Consider the following 12,607-nt stretch of genomic DNA (forward strand, 5'->3'; position numbering starts at 1 on the left):
CCAGCCCGAGGGCCCGCATCTGGGGGTGCAGACCCGTTCTGAGGCCCCACATTCCCCGTTACTACAGCTTTAGAATAAGTCTTCGTTTCTAGGAAGGGACACGGCCCCACCTGGCCCTTTGCCCGTATGTACGAACGTTAGAGTATTGACAGCTGTGGTTTGGGCTGGAATAGGGTTGACTGGATTTCTGGACTTGTGACAAGTGTCAGGCCATAGACATGCCCCCCCCGTCTGGCATTAAGGTCTCTGCTGCTCTTCCTGCTGCTAAAACTCGTGTAGTGCCAATGTCCGCGTGGCCCTGTGACTGAGGCTCGCGGTCCCCAAGGAGACTGTCCCCTCAGATGGCTGTAAGCTTGGGCCCCCACAGGCCTCCTGCCCACCTGGCTGCGACTTCCACGCATTCCCACTGACCCCTCACCTTCCGTAGGTCACCAGCATGGCTCCTAGAACTCAGAGAAGTGCCACTGTGATGATTTTGCAGTATGATTATAATGGGCACAGCCAAGCAAACAGGGCCCGGAACGTGGGCTGTGCCCGCTGTGGCACACGTGAGCCTGTCGTTGAGGTGCTCTGGGGTCACTGCGTCATCCCTGGCCCTGCGAGTGAACTCTTGCCACCGGGTGGGTCCTTCTGGTAGGACTGTCCCCCTCGAGTGACCGCATTAGGGTGAATTCAGGTGTGTCGAGGCTGCTGTGACCATGTGGGAAACTCCAAGGAAGTAGAGACTCCCTGCCCGACCCAGGGGAAGGCAGAGCGCCACGCAGCACCTGCCTGGGTGACGTCGGGTGTCACGGCTTCCTTCCCAGATGTCAGTTCTCCGGGAACGTCAGTCCCAGTCTTTGTTCTTGTCGTAAATGGCGTCTTTTTCAGATCACGTCAGTGCTCAGGAATGTAAAGGAGCGCAGTGAGCTTTGTTTAGGGAACCTGCTTATCCCCACGTGGGCTCCGTTTCCTTTGTGAACTTTCTGCGGTATTGCTGCTCGGCCTTGTCCTGTGGGTCTCCCGTGTTGAGGTGGGGGAAGGGGAGAGGGGCACTGCTCCTCGTCCTGAACCCCAGTGACCGGTTTGACAAACACCTGGGGGCCGAGGCCGAGCTACCCTCGGGGTTGAGTGAACACAGAAAGCCCTTCCCTTGTCGAATTTCTGTCCCGGTACAGGGACGGAGTGACAAGATGGACATCCTGGGCAGCTCGGACTGAGGAAGCACTAAGGAAAATAAAGTGGGAAGGAGCAAGCGGGAAGCCTTGTGGCCAGGGAGGTGACATGAGCAAAAACCAAAGGTTCAGGGAGAGGGCCTTGCTGATCTCTGGGAGAAAACAGAGAGTGCCGAGGCCCTGGGGCAGAAGTGTGCGACAGGAGCCCAGTGTGGCTGAGCCGTGAGGGGAGGCGATTGGGGAGCGGTGGCAGGCGGGTCGGCGGACAGGGTGCGGGGGGACCCTGGGGGCCACTCGCAGCCGTGCAGAGGTGGGGGCGGGCAGGTCTCCACGGGCTCTCGAGTGCGTGTGGGGCCGCAGGGGAGGCCAAGGGGTTCGCAGCGCGAGCCAAGCAGTGAGCACGCGGTTGTGGGGGGGTCCAGCTGCGTCCACTGGGGCGGGGGGCAGGTCCAGGCCAAAGCGCGCCCTCGGGAGTCGCCAGCACCCGGGAGGCTGGGTGCGCTAGCGGGGCAGTGAGGTGGGGACGCTGGGGCGCCGGCAGGTGGCAGGACACGCAGAAGTGTGGCCAAAAGTCACCCCCAGGGGAACCGGGCTTCGTCACATGCCTTCCTCTGGTCTGACCGACTCTACGTGAGTGTGTCGGCGGCCGCACTCTGGCCTTCCTTGTGCAAGCCCGGTCTGCTTCCTGTAAATGATGGCAACACGGTGCGGGGGCAGGGGGAGGTCTCTTCACTAGTGGGGAGCTCGAAGAAGGTGATTCTGCTGGGAGCCTGGTGCTTGCTCTGTGCACTTTTTCACACCACCGGCTCCCTTCGTAAACGGTTATGGGCTGTCCCTCTGTGGGCTTCAGCCACTTGGGGAGACGTCTTTCTTTGCAACATTTTCTCTCTTCTCTTTTCAAGAATTAAATCTCCATACCCAGTGCGGGGCTTGAACCCACACCCCACTGAGCCAGCCAGGCACCCTCCTTCCAACATTTCCTGAAGGGGTCAGGGGTGCCCTCCTGCTTGCTGATCCCTTGCTGCGGCTCCCGCCTCCTGGGCTCCTAGGTGTCGCCTTTCTGAGCACGGATGCGAAGCTGGGAGCCTGTCCGAAGCGTGCAGCGCGGGGCACGGCGGTGTGGCTGGGGCCTGGTGTGGCTTCTCTCCTTCACCTCTTCCCTGACACGTAGGGGCTCTGAGGCAGCCCGGCCTCCTCCCATCGGGCACGAGCCCAGGGCCCCCACGGCCCGGGGAGGAGTGCCGAAGTCTCTCCCTAGGGCCGTGCGCCTGCTTTCCTGGCTGGGGTCTGTCTGCCCTGCTGTGGTGCTGCTCTCCAGCTAGGAAGGCGCTGGGGTCTTAGCAGTGACCGGGCCTTACTAATCAGAACCTACCACGTCTCTTTGTACGACATGAGGTTCACAGCAGTGACCCGAGTGTGTGTTTCAGGGCCTTTGAGGAAGTTCATCGTGGTGTAGCCCCCTGAACTTTTCATCATTAACGTGTCAGTGAAACCATAAAAGCAGAGGCTTCTCTTGGTCCATCTCCCCAGGATGTCGATCCTGGGCCGGGGCAGCAGGGAGGCCTGGGACGTGGTCTGGTGTGGGGCCCACAGATCCAGACGGCGAGACACCCTGTGCCCATGTGCCGCCGGGGCTCTGTCTGCATCAAAGGTCAGCCCTTAGCAGAGGAGGGGGTCAAGCCCATCCGGGGTCCCACCGTGGCCAGGTGGGTGTGTGTAGACGGGGAGAGGGGGGCGAGGAGGCAGGACACCACATCCTGTGTCTTCCTTCCCCGGCTGCCAGCTCAGACAGGTGTCATAATCATGTGTCACCTGGAACCCTGACTTTCTAAGAGTCCTCTGATGAAGCAGCAAATGGCTCCTGTCCGCTGAGTGGGCGTGGCAGCCACTGGGGACAAAGAACACTTCGTATGTACAGCGTAAGCAAGAGTACAACCGAGAAATCGCAAGGAAAATAAGTAACGTAGCAGTAAGGATTAGAGGTCTTAATTCTCTGCAAGAGCCAGACCGCGTCGATGCCATCGCCGAGGACGCGGAAGGAGCACAGCGCACGACTGCTCGACGGAACCCGCCTGGGTTCAGAACGGCCCACGCAGCGGCGTCCTCAGGCACAGACCACAACTCCGGCCACGGAACAAGTCGTCCTAAGTTTCCAGAAGCCAACGCATACAAAGTACGTCCTCTGACCCCAGCGGAATTAGTTACCTGTGGCAGAATGAAGTGAGGAAAACCTCCCCCCGTTTAGAAGTGAAGTAACAGATCCCTAAGCATGTGGGTCAAAAGAAGCAAAAGCGGACACCAGTATCTGTCAGACATAGACAAGCCCAGGGCCTCCTCCACCTGCACAGAAAAGGCTTCTACGTTAGGAAACTAGAGAAGAGCAAGAGAAACACAAAGGAAGTAGAAGAAGACAGGAAATCAGCCGGACAGTAAACCCAAAACGCTCTGAAAAGATCATCAAGTTGACAGACCCACAGTGATACAACACCCAGGTTCCCGAATTCACGCGGGAGACGGGACAGGACCACCCACCCTGCAGAAATAAACGTCAAGGCCTCTCCAGGAATGCGAGTGAACGACACCGACGAATTCCTACAGACACAAATCACTTAAATGGACTCAGAAAAAACCAGAAAAACACCACAGACCTGTAGTAAGAAACTGAATTAACACGGAAAGTCTAAAGTTCACACAAAGGAAGAGCCTGGTGACTTCACGGAGCATTCGGTCAATAACACCCATCACTCACAAACTCTTTCAGGAGACAGAGGGACGCTTCCCAGCTCCTTTGCGACGCAAGCCTGGGCCTGACAGAAGACTAGACGTCAGTGTCCCTGGTGAACCTAGATGTTAACTTTGTAACACAGCATCAGTAACCCAAGTATGGCAGCACTTGCACCATCAGCCGCACATCTGAAAACCGACAGACGTCGCGGCCCATCCTAGGGGAACGAAGGTCAAAATCCACGGGATCAACTCAACGGGCGCAGCGAAACAAGGAACGAAACCCGGCACGTTCGTGGTGAGAAGTGTCCAACCGCGGGAAGGCAGCTTCCTTGGCCTCAGGATAAAAGACACCTGTGCGAAGTTTCCTCGCGGACCTCGTGCCGGCAGCCTCGAGTCGGACCCGGGCCACGCTGGACCACAGTGTCTGCGGGGCTGCGTCCTCCCGGAGGCGTCCTACTGCCGGAGGCGCCCACGTTCCTCGGCTCCTGGCCTCCTCCCTGTCTACTCCCCACCCGTGGTTGGGGTCCTCTCACTGCCTACGCCCGCCCTTCCTGACCCCCCCGCTTCCACCGTCAAGGACCCTTGTGGTGACACTGGGTCCATCTGGAAAACCCAGGTTAGTCTCACTCTCCAGGCTGATCAGCACCTCCACTCCCTTTGCCCGTGTAACCCGACACAGTCCGGATTCCGGCGGAAGGACAGGGCATCTTCGAGAGCATCATTCTGCCTGTCAGAGCATCAGAAGTCATGGTGACGGGCCGAATGCTCACCTCCAACACCAGGAGCAGGTGAGGGAGGTGTGCTCTCGCCTCCGTACTCAACATCGTACTGGGCGTGCAGGGAGGCAAGGAAAGGAACAGAAAAGGGGTAGTACACAGACTGGAGAGAACAAGCGAACACGTTCTTAGTCACAGCTGATAGGGTCCTACGGAATCCAGATACACGCACACACCTGGCCGGTGAGTTTGACGGTCCCGGACACAAGATCGGTAAGAGAAATACAGGATCTTTCTACCAGCTAATGACCACCTGGAAATGAAATTCAGACGACTTCATTCACAACAGCACCAAGACTAATAACATAAGTAGAAACTATTTTATCAAAAACACAAGGGGCACCTGGGTGGCTCAGTCGGTTAAGTGTCCAACTCTTGCTTTCGGCTCAGGTCGTGATCTCAAGGTTGTGAGTTCAAGCCCCACATCAGGCTGTGTGATGAGCAAGTATCCTGCTTGGGCTTCTCTGTCTCTCTCTGTCTGCTCACGCTCGCTCTCTTGCTCTGTCTGAAAATAATAAATAAACGTTAAAGTTAAAAAAATAGTGTCAAGTTTAGAAAAATTAAGGAAGATGTAAGTAAATGGGAAGGTACTCCGTGTCTCTTGATTAGAAGAACTTTGTGATCTTGGGTTAGGCACACAAAAAGCATGAAACAAAAAAAAAACCTCAGGAAGCTGGACTTCACTAAACTTTCACATTTCAAAGGACAAAGTTTTTTTTTTTTTTGAATTTTTTTTTTTTTAACGTTTTTTATTTATTTTTGAGACAGGGAGAGACAGAGCGTGAACAGGGGAGGGGCAGAGAGAGAGGGAGACACAGAATCGGAAACAGGCTCCAGGCTCCGAGGTGTCAGCACAGAGCCCGACGCGGGGCTCGAACTCAAGGACCGCGAGATCATGACCTGAGCCGAAGTCGGCCGCTTAACCGACTGAGCCACCCAGGCGCCCCGAGGTTTTTTTTTTTTAATTGGTAAGCCACAGGCAAGGAAAAGTATCTGCAAGTATCGTGTCTGATAACCTACAATTAAAGTCTGACAACTCAGCAAACAATTTAAAAACGTGCAAGACTCCGATCAACACCCTGCCCGTGAAGACGAGGACCAACGTGCACATGAGAAGGCACTCGGCCCTAACCGTCCACGACACGCAGGGTCGCGGGATGGGAGCAGCTGACCTGCAGACAGCACACCCCGCGTGCAGGTGAGGACGAGACCCAGCCGGAACGCTCCCACTTCTCACAACGTTATGCTTTTGAGAATGGTTTTTTAAAAAGTCAGACATAAGGGGTGCCTGGCTGTCAGGAGAGCACGAGAGTTGATCTTGGGGTGGTGAGTTTGAGCCCCACGTCGGGCATAAAGGCTACTTAAAGAAATCCTTAAAAAGTTATACATAAATATCCTGTGAAGCAGCAATTCCACTCCTGAGAACCTACTGGAAGGACGAGACACACGTCCACACCAAGACTTGTATCTAAGCGTTCACGCCAACGCTGTAGCAGCCCCCAAAACAGAAACAAAGCAAACGCCCATCAGCCGGCGAGTGGACCCACGCGTGGTGCAGATCCCTAGGGCGAACAGCCATTCAGCCAACAAGGCACGAAGGACTCACACGCTGTTGTGTGGGGGACGCACAAGACCACAGAGCGCACACAGGGTCCTGTAGCGGCGGGGGGAGGGGGGGGGCACACCGTCCAAACCACAGGGCTGTGCGCTTTCTACGCGTCACAAGGCTGTTGGCGCGGAAGAGAGCCGTCGGTGAAGGCGTTGCGCCAGCCAACGCTCACTGTGCCACCCCACAAGCGACAGGCGCGTCCGGCCCGGACTGATGGGAGACGGAACCCAAGGGAAAAAAAGGGATCAAATAATATCAAGAAGCAACAACCACCTAGTAGAAAACCTACACGCGACCCGAGATCCCAGGAGCACCGAGAGCACCGCGTGCAGGGGCGGGAAGACAGCATGGTGAGAACACCCGTCCGCCACGAACCTGAGCACGACCCTCACCCCGACAGCCTCCGGTTTCGGCTCACACACCCGGCAAGCTGCTCCCGCGACGTGTGAGGAACCAAAAGGGGCCACCCGTAGGTGGCTGGACTGCTCCGGCGGGGATCTGCTCCACAAGCCACGGACACTTCCCCACACCCTCTGGCCTCGGGGGCAGCCCCCCAGGGCCGGGGGCCCCGACATCGTGTCCACACGCACATCCACGGTGCACTCTGGTCCCTGTGGCACATGGGATGTGACCACACGAGGGTCTGCACGGTCAGGACTCTGGGTTTGCTGTCCCTCAGGCTGGCACCCGAGGAACCCAGCTCAGTGACCCTGCAGGGTCTAGGGACAGCAGGCAGGACGCCATGGCCCACATGTGCCCGATGGGGGACTTGTAGCCCGAAAAGAAGTTTTTAAACACACACATCAGACTATCCGACAATCGAACAAAATTACATGCACATCACAAAATGGGACATTCCCCCGGGGACAAGCCTGAGGTGCTGGTGCGTCACCGACATTTGAGAAACAAACGACAGCTGATGTTCACTCCCCTTTGGGGCCGGGGACAGCCGGGGCGGGGGTGCCGTGTGCGACTCGACCGCCCAGAGCAATCCAAGTGTCGCGCCCCGAGATCTGAGCTGGACGCCAGGACCGCTCAGCCTCCATGACAGCAGCGGCCAAAGCCAGTGCGCGAACCCCGTACACAGAAGCTTGGAAGCAAAGGATGCCGCGCGCCTCGGGCAGACCCTCGGGCGGTCAACCGTGCGTGGCAGGCGCATCAAGGGACCCGGCAGCCAGGACAGGCCGCTCTGGGAGGCCTGGGGCGCCGGGGATGGGCTGGCATTGCGGCAACCCCCAGCCCCCCGAGTTCTCCAGCGCCCCACTCGGGATCTATAGACAGCACGGTCCCCTCCCCATGCTCACCCTCCCTTCCCGACGAGGGTCCTCGGCCACGAACGTGCTGAGTCCGCACTTTGCGCTGTGTCAGTGCGTGTTTACCGTGTAAATTTCTGGGCGTGGACTTTCTCCCGGCAGATCTATAATTTCTCAGAACGGCCTGGAAATCAATCAAAGCTCAATAAAGGGAGAGATAAAGCTGCCCTCACCCCCAAGCATGAGCAGCTAAGGCAGGGCAAGGGCGAGGCAGGGTGGGGGGCTGGGGAGGGGCGCCGCAGCTGCCCACTGTCCCCTCCACGGGGCTGTGAAGCAACCGCCACCCTCCGCGTCGCCTCGCGGTGGGGGCGTCACGTTGGAGTCTGAACGTCGGCAAGCCCTGCCTCCAGCCCCGCCTGCGCAGCCAGAGGAGGGCCCCGTGGGCAGAGGCCGGGAGGCGGGGCTGGAGGGCCGACTGCACCCCGCCAGCCCCAGGGAAGAGGGGGTCTGGGCAGCCAGAGCAGAGGCTGGTGGATGAAGGCACAGCAGGGCTCCCCTCGCTCGAGCAACCAGCACCTTGCCACCCCCCTACTTCCTGGCCTGACCCGGGGCTGCCCGCAGGCCAGGCGCTGGGCCGCCATCCTGTGCGGAGCGGGGTGGCCGTGCCGCCCCCCCCCCCCGCCCCGCCCCAACAGCTCTGGGGACAGCAGGAGTCCCAAAGCAGGTGGAGGCTGGTCTTGCGGTGCAAGACCTGGCCCCCAAGGCTGGGCCTCCCTCCGCTCTTCCCGGGAGGGCAGTGCTAGGAAAGCAAACACGAGGTGGCCGGGAGCCCGGCTGGTGTTCCTAGAAGAGGCTGGGGGAGGAGGAGCTGCCAGACACTAGCTGACCCTGAGGTCGCAGAAGCCCCGGGGAGTCCTAATGAGGACCCCACCCAGGCTGTTAGGAAACGGGCAGGGGGAGGGAAGGTGTGGCCAGCACGCCAGACCCAGCTCCTACTTAACTCCCACGTGGCCATCTGCTGAGCGGGGAGGTCCCCCACAGCGGCCCGAGGGGCCCCCACCTTGGCTCCAGGGGCTGGCCAAGCAGAGGGGCCTCCTCTCCCGGCTTCCCCAAAGCTGTCCCAACCACAGGCTGCTGCCGGGGAGACCCCTGCCCCCACACGCCTGCTGCCCCAGCTCTGCCCCGCTCAGCCCTGCAGGGCGAAGGTGGGGGGACACACCCGTCCCCCAGAGCTGCACCACCGCCCACCTTGATCCCCAAAGGTGGCTTCGGGGTGAACGCGGCACCCCCCGACTCTCCCGTGCTATCTGCACCCTGGGTGCTCGGGGCCGATGCTGGCAGCCGGGCATGAGGGGGTTAATGGAACCCGGGTCAGCAGGGCTGGGCTGGCCTGAGGCAGGGTGCTGGCTGCCCCAGCAGTGGGGAAGTCAGAGGGCAGGAGCAGCCGGCCCCAGCAGACGCACCCCTGCTCACTGCCCGTCTGTGGTCTGCTCTGCACACGGGATGGCCCTGAAGAGAGGTGAGGCGCCCCCAAGTGCCCCGGCCCCTCGCTCTGGGGGCAGCCGCCCGGCCAGGGGCGGGCCCTCCTGGGTGGGCCGATGCGGGAAGTGTCCCTGCTGGGGTCCCAGAACGCCTCAGTTCCCTCTGTCCACCTCCACTCTGGTCCCAGGGACCAGGACAGTGGTGCAGGGGAAGGGTAGGAGTCCCCTCTCAACCCCCAGAGACCCTCCCCTGGGGACTGCTCCCCTTCCAGCCCCGCGGGGCCTCGTCCCGTCCACAGGGGATGGGGCATGCTCTGACCTCACGCTGAGTCCCTGAGCCCTTCCAAGGGCCGGGACAGGCCCAGTTCTGTGGGTAGCCCAGCGTTCAATGCAGGTTTTGGGGTGGCACTGCTGTGAGGCCCAGCGCCCTTTGTCCTAACACACCCCTGGCCCCTGGTGAGGGGATGGCGTTCTGTCCACCCTGCTTCTGTCCCCATGCCGGCAGCGGGCTGCATATGCCAGGAAACACCCGTGTGAGGGCCCTCCAATCTGGGGGCAACGGCCGGCGCTCGAGGGCAGCGAGCACACGTGACCCGGGCCTGTGCCGGAAAGCCCTCCCGCATTCCCCCTGGGCCCACCTGGCAGCCTGGCCGGTGCCCGTGTTCGGGACGCAGACGGCCGCCCGGCTCTACGGGCAGGTTTCCCCTGGGAAGGGGCATCGCTGCCCGGCCGGGTGGAGAGGACAGTTGGTCTGGAGCCGGACGACAGCTGTCCTGTCTGGCTCCGCTTCTGGTCCCGGCAGGGTGAGTACGACTCGGCTCCCACCTTTCTGCCGCCTGACTGGCAGCGCCTGTCTTTACGGTCACGTGCTGCGGTCTCGGTGCCGAGTCCCATACTGGGCTGCGGGCGCAGGCCGAGGCCTGGAACGTCCCGGGTCTCGCTCGCCCCGGGACTCACGTCCTCCGGCTCCTCTCCTTGCAGGAGGCCCGGCCCTGGCCGTGCTCCTGGTCTCCTGGGCAGTGCTGGGCCCCTGCGGCCTAGAGGGAGCGGAGCCCGGGGCTCTGGGGAAGGCGGAGAGCCCGCAATGCCCAGCCGTCTGCACCTGCGGCCACGAGGACTATTCGGACGAGCTCAGCGTCTTCTGCAGCTCCAGGAACCTCACGCGGCTGCCCGACGGCATCCCGGACGGCGCCAGGGCCCTGTGGCTGGACGGCAACAACTTCTCCTCCATCCCCGCGGCGGCCTTCCAGAACCTTTCCGGTCTGGGCTTCCTCAACCTACAGGGCAGTGGGCTGGCCGGCCTGGAGCCGCGGGCACTGCTCGGCCTGCACAACCTCCACCACCTGCACCTGGAGCGGAACCAGCTGCGGGGGCTGGCGGCCCACACGTTCCTGCACACCCCAGGCCTCGCCTCGCTCGGCCTCGGCAACAACCTGCTGGGCAGGGTGGACGAGGGCCTCTTCCGGGGGCTGTCCGGCCTCTGGGACCTCAACCTCGGCTGGAACAGCCTGGCCGTGCTCCCGGACGCCGCCTTCCAGGGCCTGGCCGGCCTCCGCGAGCTGGTGCTGGCGGGCAACAAGCTGGCCTACCTGCAGCCCGCGCTCTTCTGTGGCCTCGGCGAGCTGCGGGAGTTGGACCTGAGCAGGAACGCCCTGCGCAGCGTCAAGGCCAACGTCTTCGTCAAGCTGCCCAAGCTCCAGAAGCTCTACCTGGACCACAACCTCATCGCCGCCGTGGCCCCCGGCGCCTTCCTGGGCCTGAGGGCGCTGCGCTGGCTGGACCTGTCGCACAACCGGCTGGGCGGCCTCCTGGAGGATACCTTCCCCGGCCTGCTGGGCCTGCACGTCCTACGCCTCTCGCACAACGCCATCGCGGGCCTGCGGCCCCGTACCTTCAAGGACCTGCACTTCCTGGAGGAGCTGCGGCTGGACCACAACCGCGTCCGGCAGCTGCCCGGCCAGGCCTTCGAGGGCCTGGGCCAGCTGGAGGTGCTCACGCTCAACGACAACCAGATCCAGGAGATCGAGGCGGGCGCCTTCCTCGGCCTCCTGAGCGTGGCGGTCATGAACCTGTCCGGGAACTGCCTGCGGGCGCTCCCGGAGCAGGCGTTCCAGGGCCTGGGCCGGCTGCACAGCCTGCACCTGGAGCGCAGCTGCCTGGGCCGCATCCGCCCGCACGCCTTCGCCGGCCTCTCGGGGCTGCGCCGGCTCTTCCTCCGCGACAACGGCATCGTGGCCGTGGAGGACCAGGGCCTGCAGGGGCTCGCGGAGCTCCTGGAGCTGGACCTCACCGCCAACCGGCTCGCACACCTGCCCGGCCAGCTCTTCCAGGGGCTCGGCAAGCTGGAGTACCTGCTCCTCGCCGGCAACCGGCTGGCGGCGCTGTCCGCGGACGCCCTGAGGCCCCTGCGGCGCGTCTTCTGGCTGGACGTGTCGCACAACCGCCTGGAGGCCCTGCCCGAGGACGTGCTGGCGCCGCTGGGGCAGCTGCGCTACCTGAACCTCAGGAACAACTCCCTGCGGACCTTCGTGCCGCGGGCCCCCGGCCTGGAGCGCCTGTGGCTTGAGGGCAACCCCTGGGACTGCGGCTGCCCCCTCCGGGCCCTCAGGGCCCTGGCCCTGCAGCAGCCCGACGTGGTCCCCCGCTTCGTGCGGGCGGCGCTGGACGGCGACGACGGCCAGCCGCCCGCGTATGCCTACAACAACATCACCTGCACCGGCCCCGCAGCCGTCGCCGGCCTCGACCTGCGGGACGTGGCCGAGGCCCACTTTGCTCACTGCTGACCGCGGGCTCGCCGGCCCAGAGCCCGGCGGGGACACGATGTCCGCCTCGGGGGCCAGGCGTCACCTGCTCGCTTGCCGGGGTCCCGTCCCTGGGAGGACCCGGGGCAGCCGGGGGGGGGGGGGGGGTTCTGCTGGTGGGGGCACCGCCATCACATAGCACCCCCCCAGTCGGTAATTAAAAGCAATCTAACACATGCGTGTGACCGCAGGGGTGTAGCCTGGGGGGCGGGGGTGGGGAAGAAGGGTTCCATCCCGGGTCCCCATCCTGTGTCGCCCCACCACCACACCCCTCCTAGGACGCCCGCCCACACCTGAGGGGCGTCAGCACCCACTCCGGGGCCCCGGAACCTCAGCTGTCCTCTTCGTGCAGTGTCCCTGGAGGCCCTGGTCCTGGGAAGCCGAGGTTCAGCCGGGGCGGCCTCTGTTGCCAGCTGGGACACCGGTCCGTGCCCCCAGCTCCCGGCCAAAGCTCTCGGCAGTGCCCCCTTTGCCGTCCTTTCCACACCCGGAAGCATCTGTCCGTGGCGCGCCCGCCCCTGTCCCTCAGGAAGTGGGACCGGAGGTTGCCCTCCACCTCGCTCCTCTCTCCTGCTCTCAGCTCTGCCCCGGGCCCTGCGGCGGGAGGAGGCGGGAGGAGGCGGGATCGGCTGAGCCTCCCCCAATGCACATGCCTCTCCGCCATCACCAAGCCCTCCTCGTGCTGCCACCACACTTGACCCAAATGTCTCCAGGGGGCTCGGGGCCGGGGTGCCTGCTGAGAAGTGCGCGACATGCAGACACAGAGCCGGGACCGGGACAGGAGAGTCTGGAAGCATCAGACCCGT

General features: G+C 62.5%; 1 protein-coding gene and 1 long non-coding RNA gene across 3 annotated transcripts; one reads left to right on the forward strand and one right to left on the reverse strand.

Moving 5' to 3' along the window:
- Positions 1-3,782: 3,782 nt before the first annotated feature.
- LOC144614790 (uncharacterized) lies at positions 3,783-7,659 on the reverse strand. Of its 2 annotated transcripts, XR_013552960.2 has the most exons (4): positions 6,556-6,634; positions 6,260-6,384; positions 5,001-5,150; positions 3,783-4,910 (listed from the first exon to the last, which is right to left on the reverse strand). It is a non-coding gene; the product is annotated as an uncharacterized LOC144614790 (long non-coding RNA). The 2 variants fall into 2 exon arrangements; XR_014136371.1 differs by lacking the exons at positions 6,260-6,384; positions 6,556-6,634 and adding an exon at positions 7,571-7,659 and having other exon boundaries at positions 5,001-5,162.
- A 163-nt stretch (positions 7,660-7,822) lies between these two features.
- Positions 7,823-11,841, forward strand: IGFALS (insulin like growth factor binding protein acid labile subunit). The gene is made up of 2 exons (XM_060648049.3): positions 7,823-9,038; positions 9,982-11,841. The coding sequence occupies exons 1-2, from the start codon at positions 8,438-8,440 to the stop codon at positions 11,781-11,783; spliced, it is 2,403 nt and encodes an 800-aa protein (XP_060504032.3). The 5' UTR covers positions 7,823-8,437; the 3' UTR covers positions 11,784-11,841.
- Positions 11,842-12,607: the final 766 nt, after the last annotated feature.

The sequence above is a fragment of the Panthera onca genome, chromosome E3 (assembly GCF_046562875.1).
Source record: "Panthera onca isolate mPanOnc1 chromosome E3, mPanOnc1 haplotype 2, whole genome shotgun sequence".
Lineage (NCBI taxonomy): Eukaryota > Metazoa > Chordata > Mammalia > Carnivora > Felidae > Panthera > Panthera onca.

Coding starts and splice junctions, on each gene's coding strand:
- IGFALS (XM_060648049.3), top strand. CDS start 8,438: ATGAGGACCCCACCCAGGCTGTTAGGAAACGGGCAGGGGGAGGGAAGG. Junction 9,039..9,981: donor CGGGATGGCCCTGAAGAGAG/GTGAGGCGCCCC, acceptor CTCTCCTTGCAG/GAGGCCCGGCCCTGGCCGTG.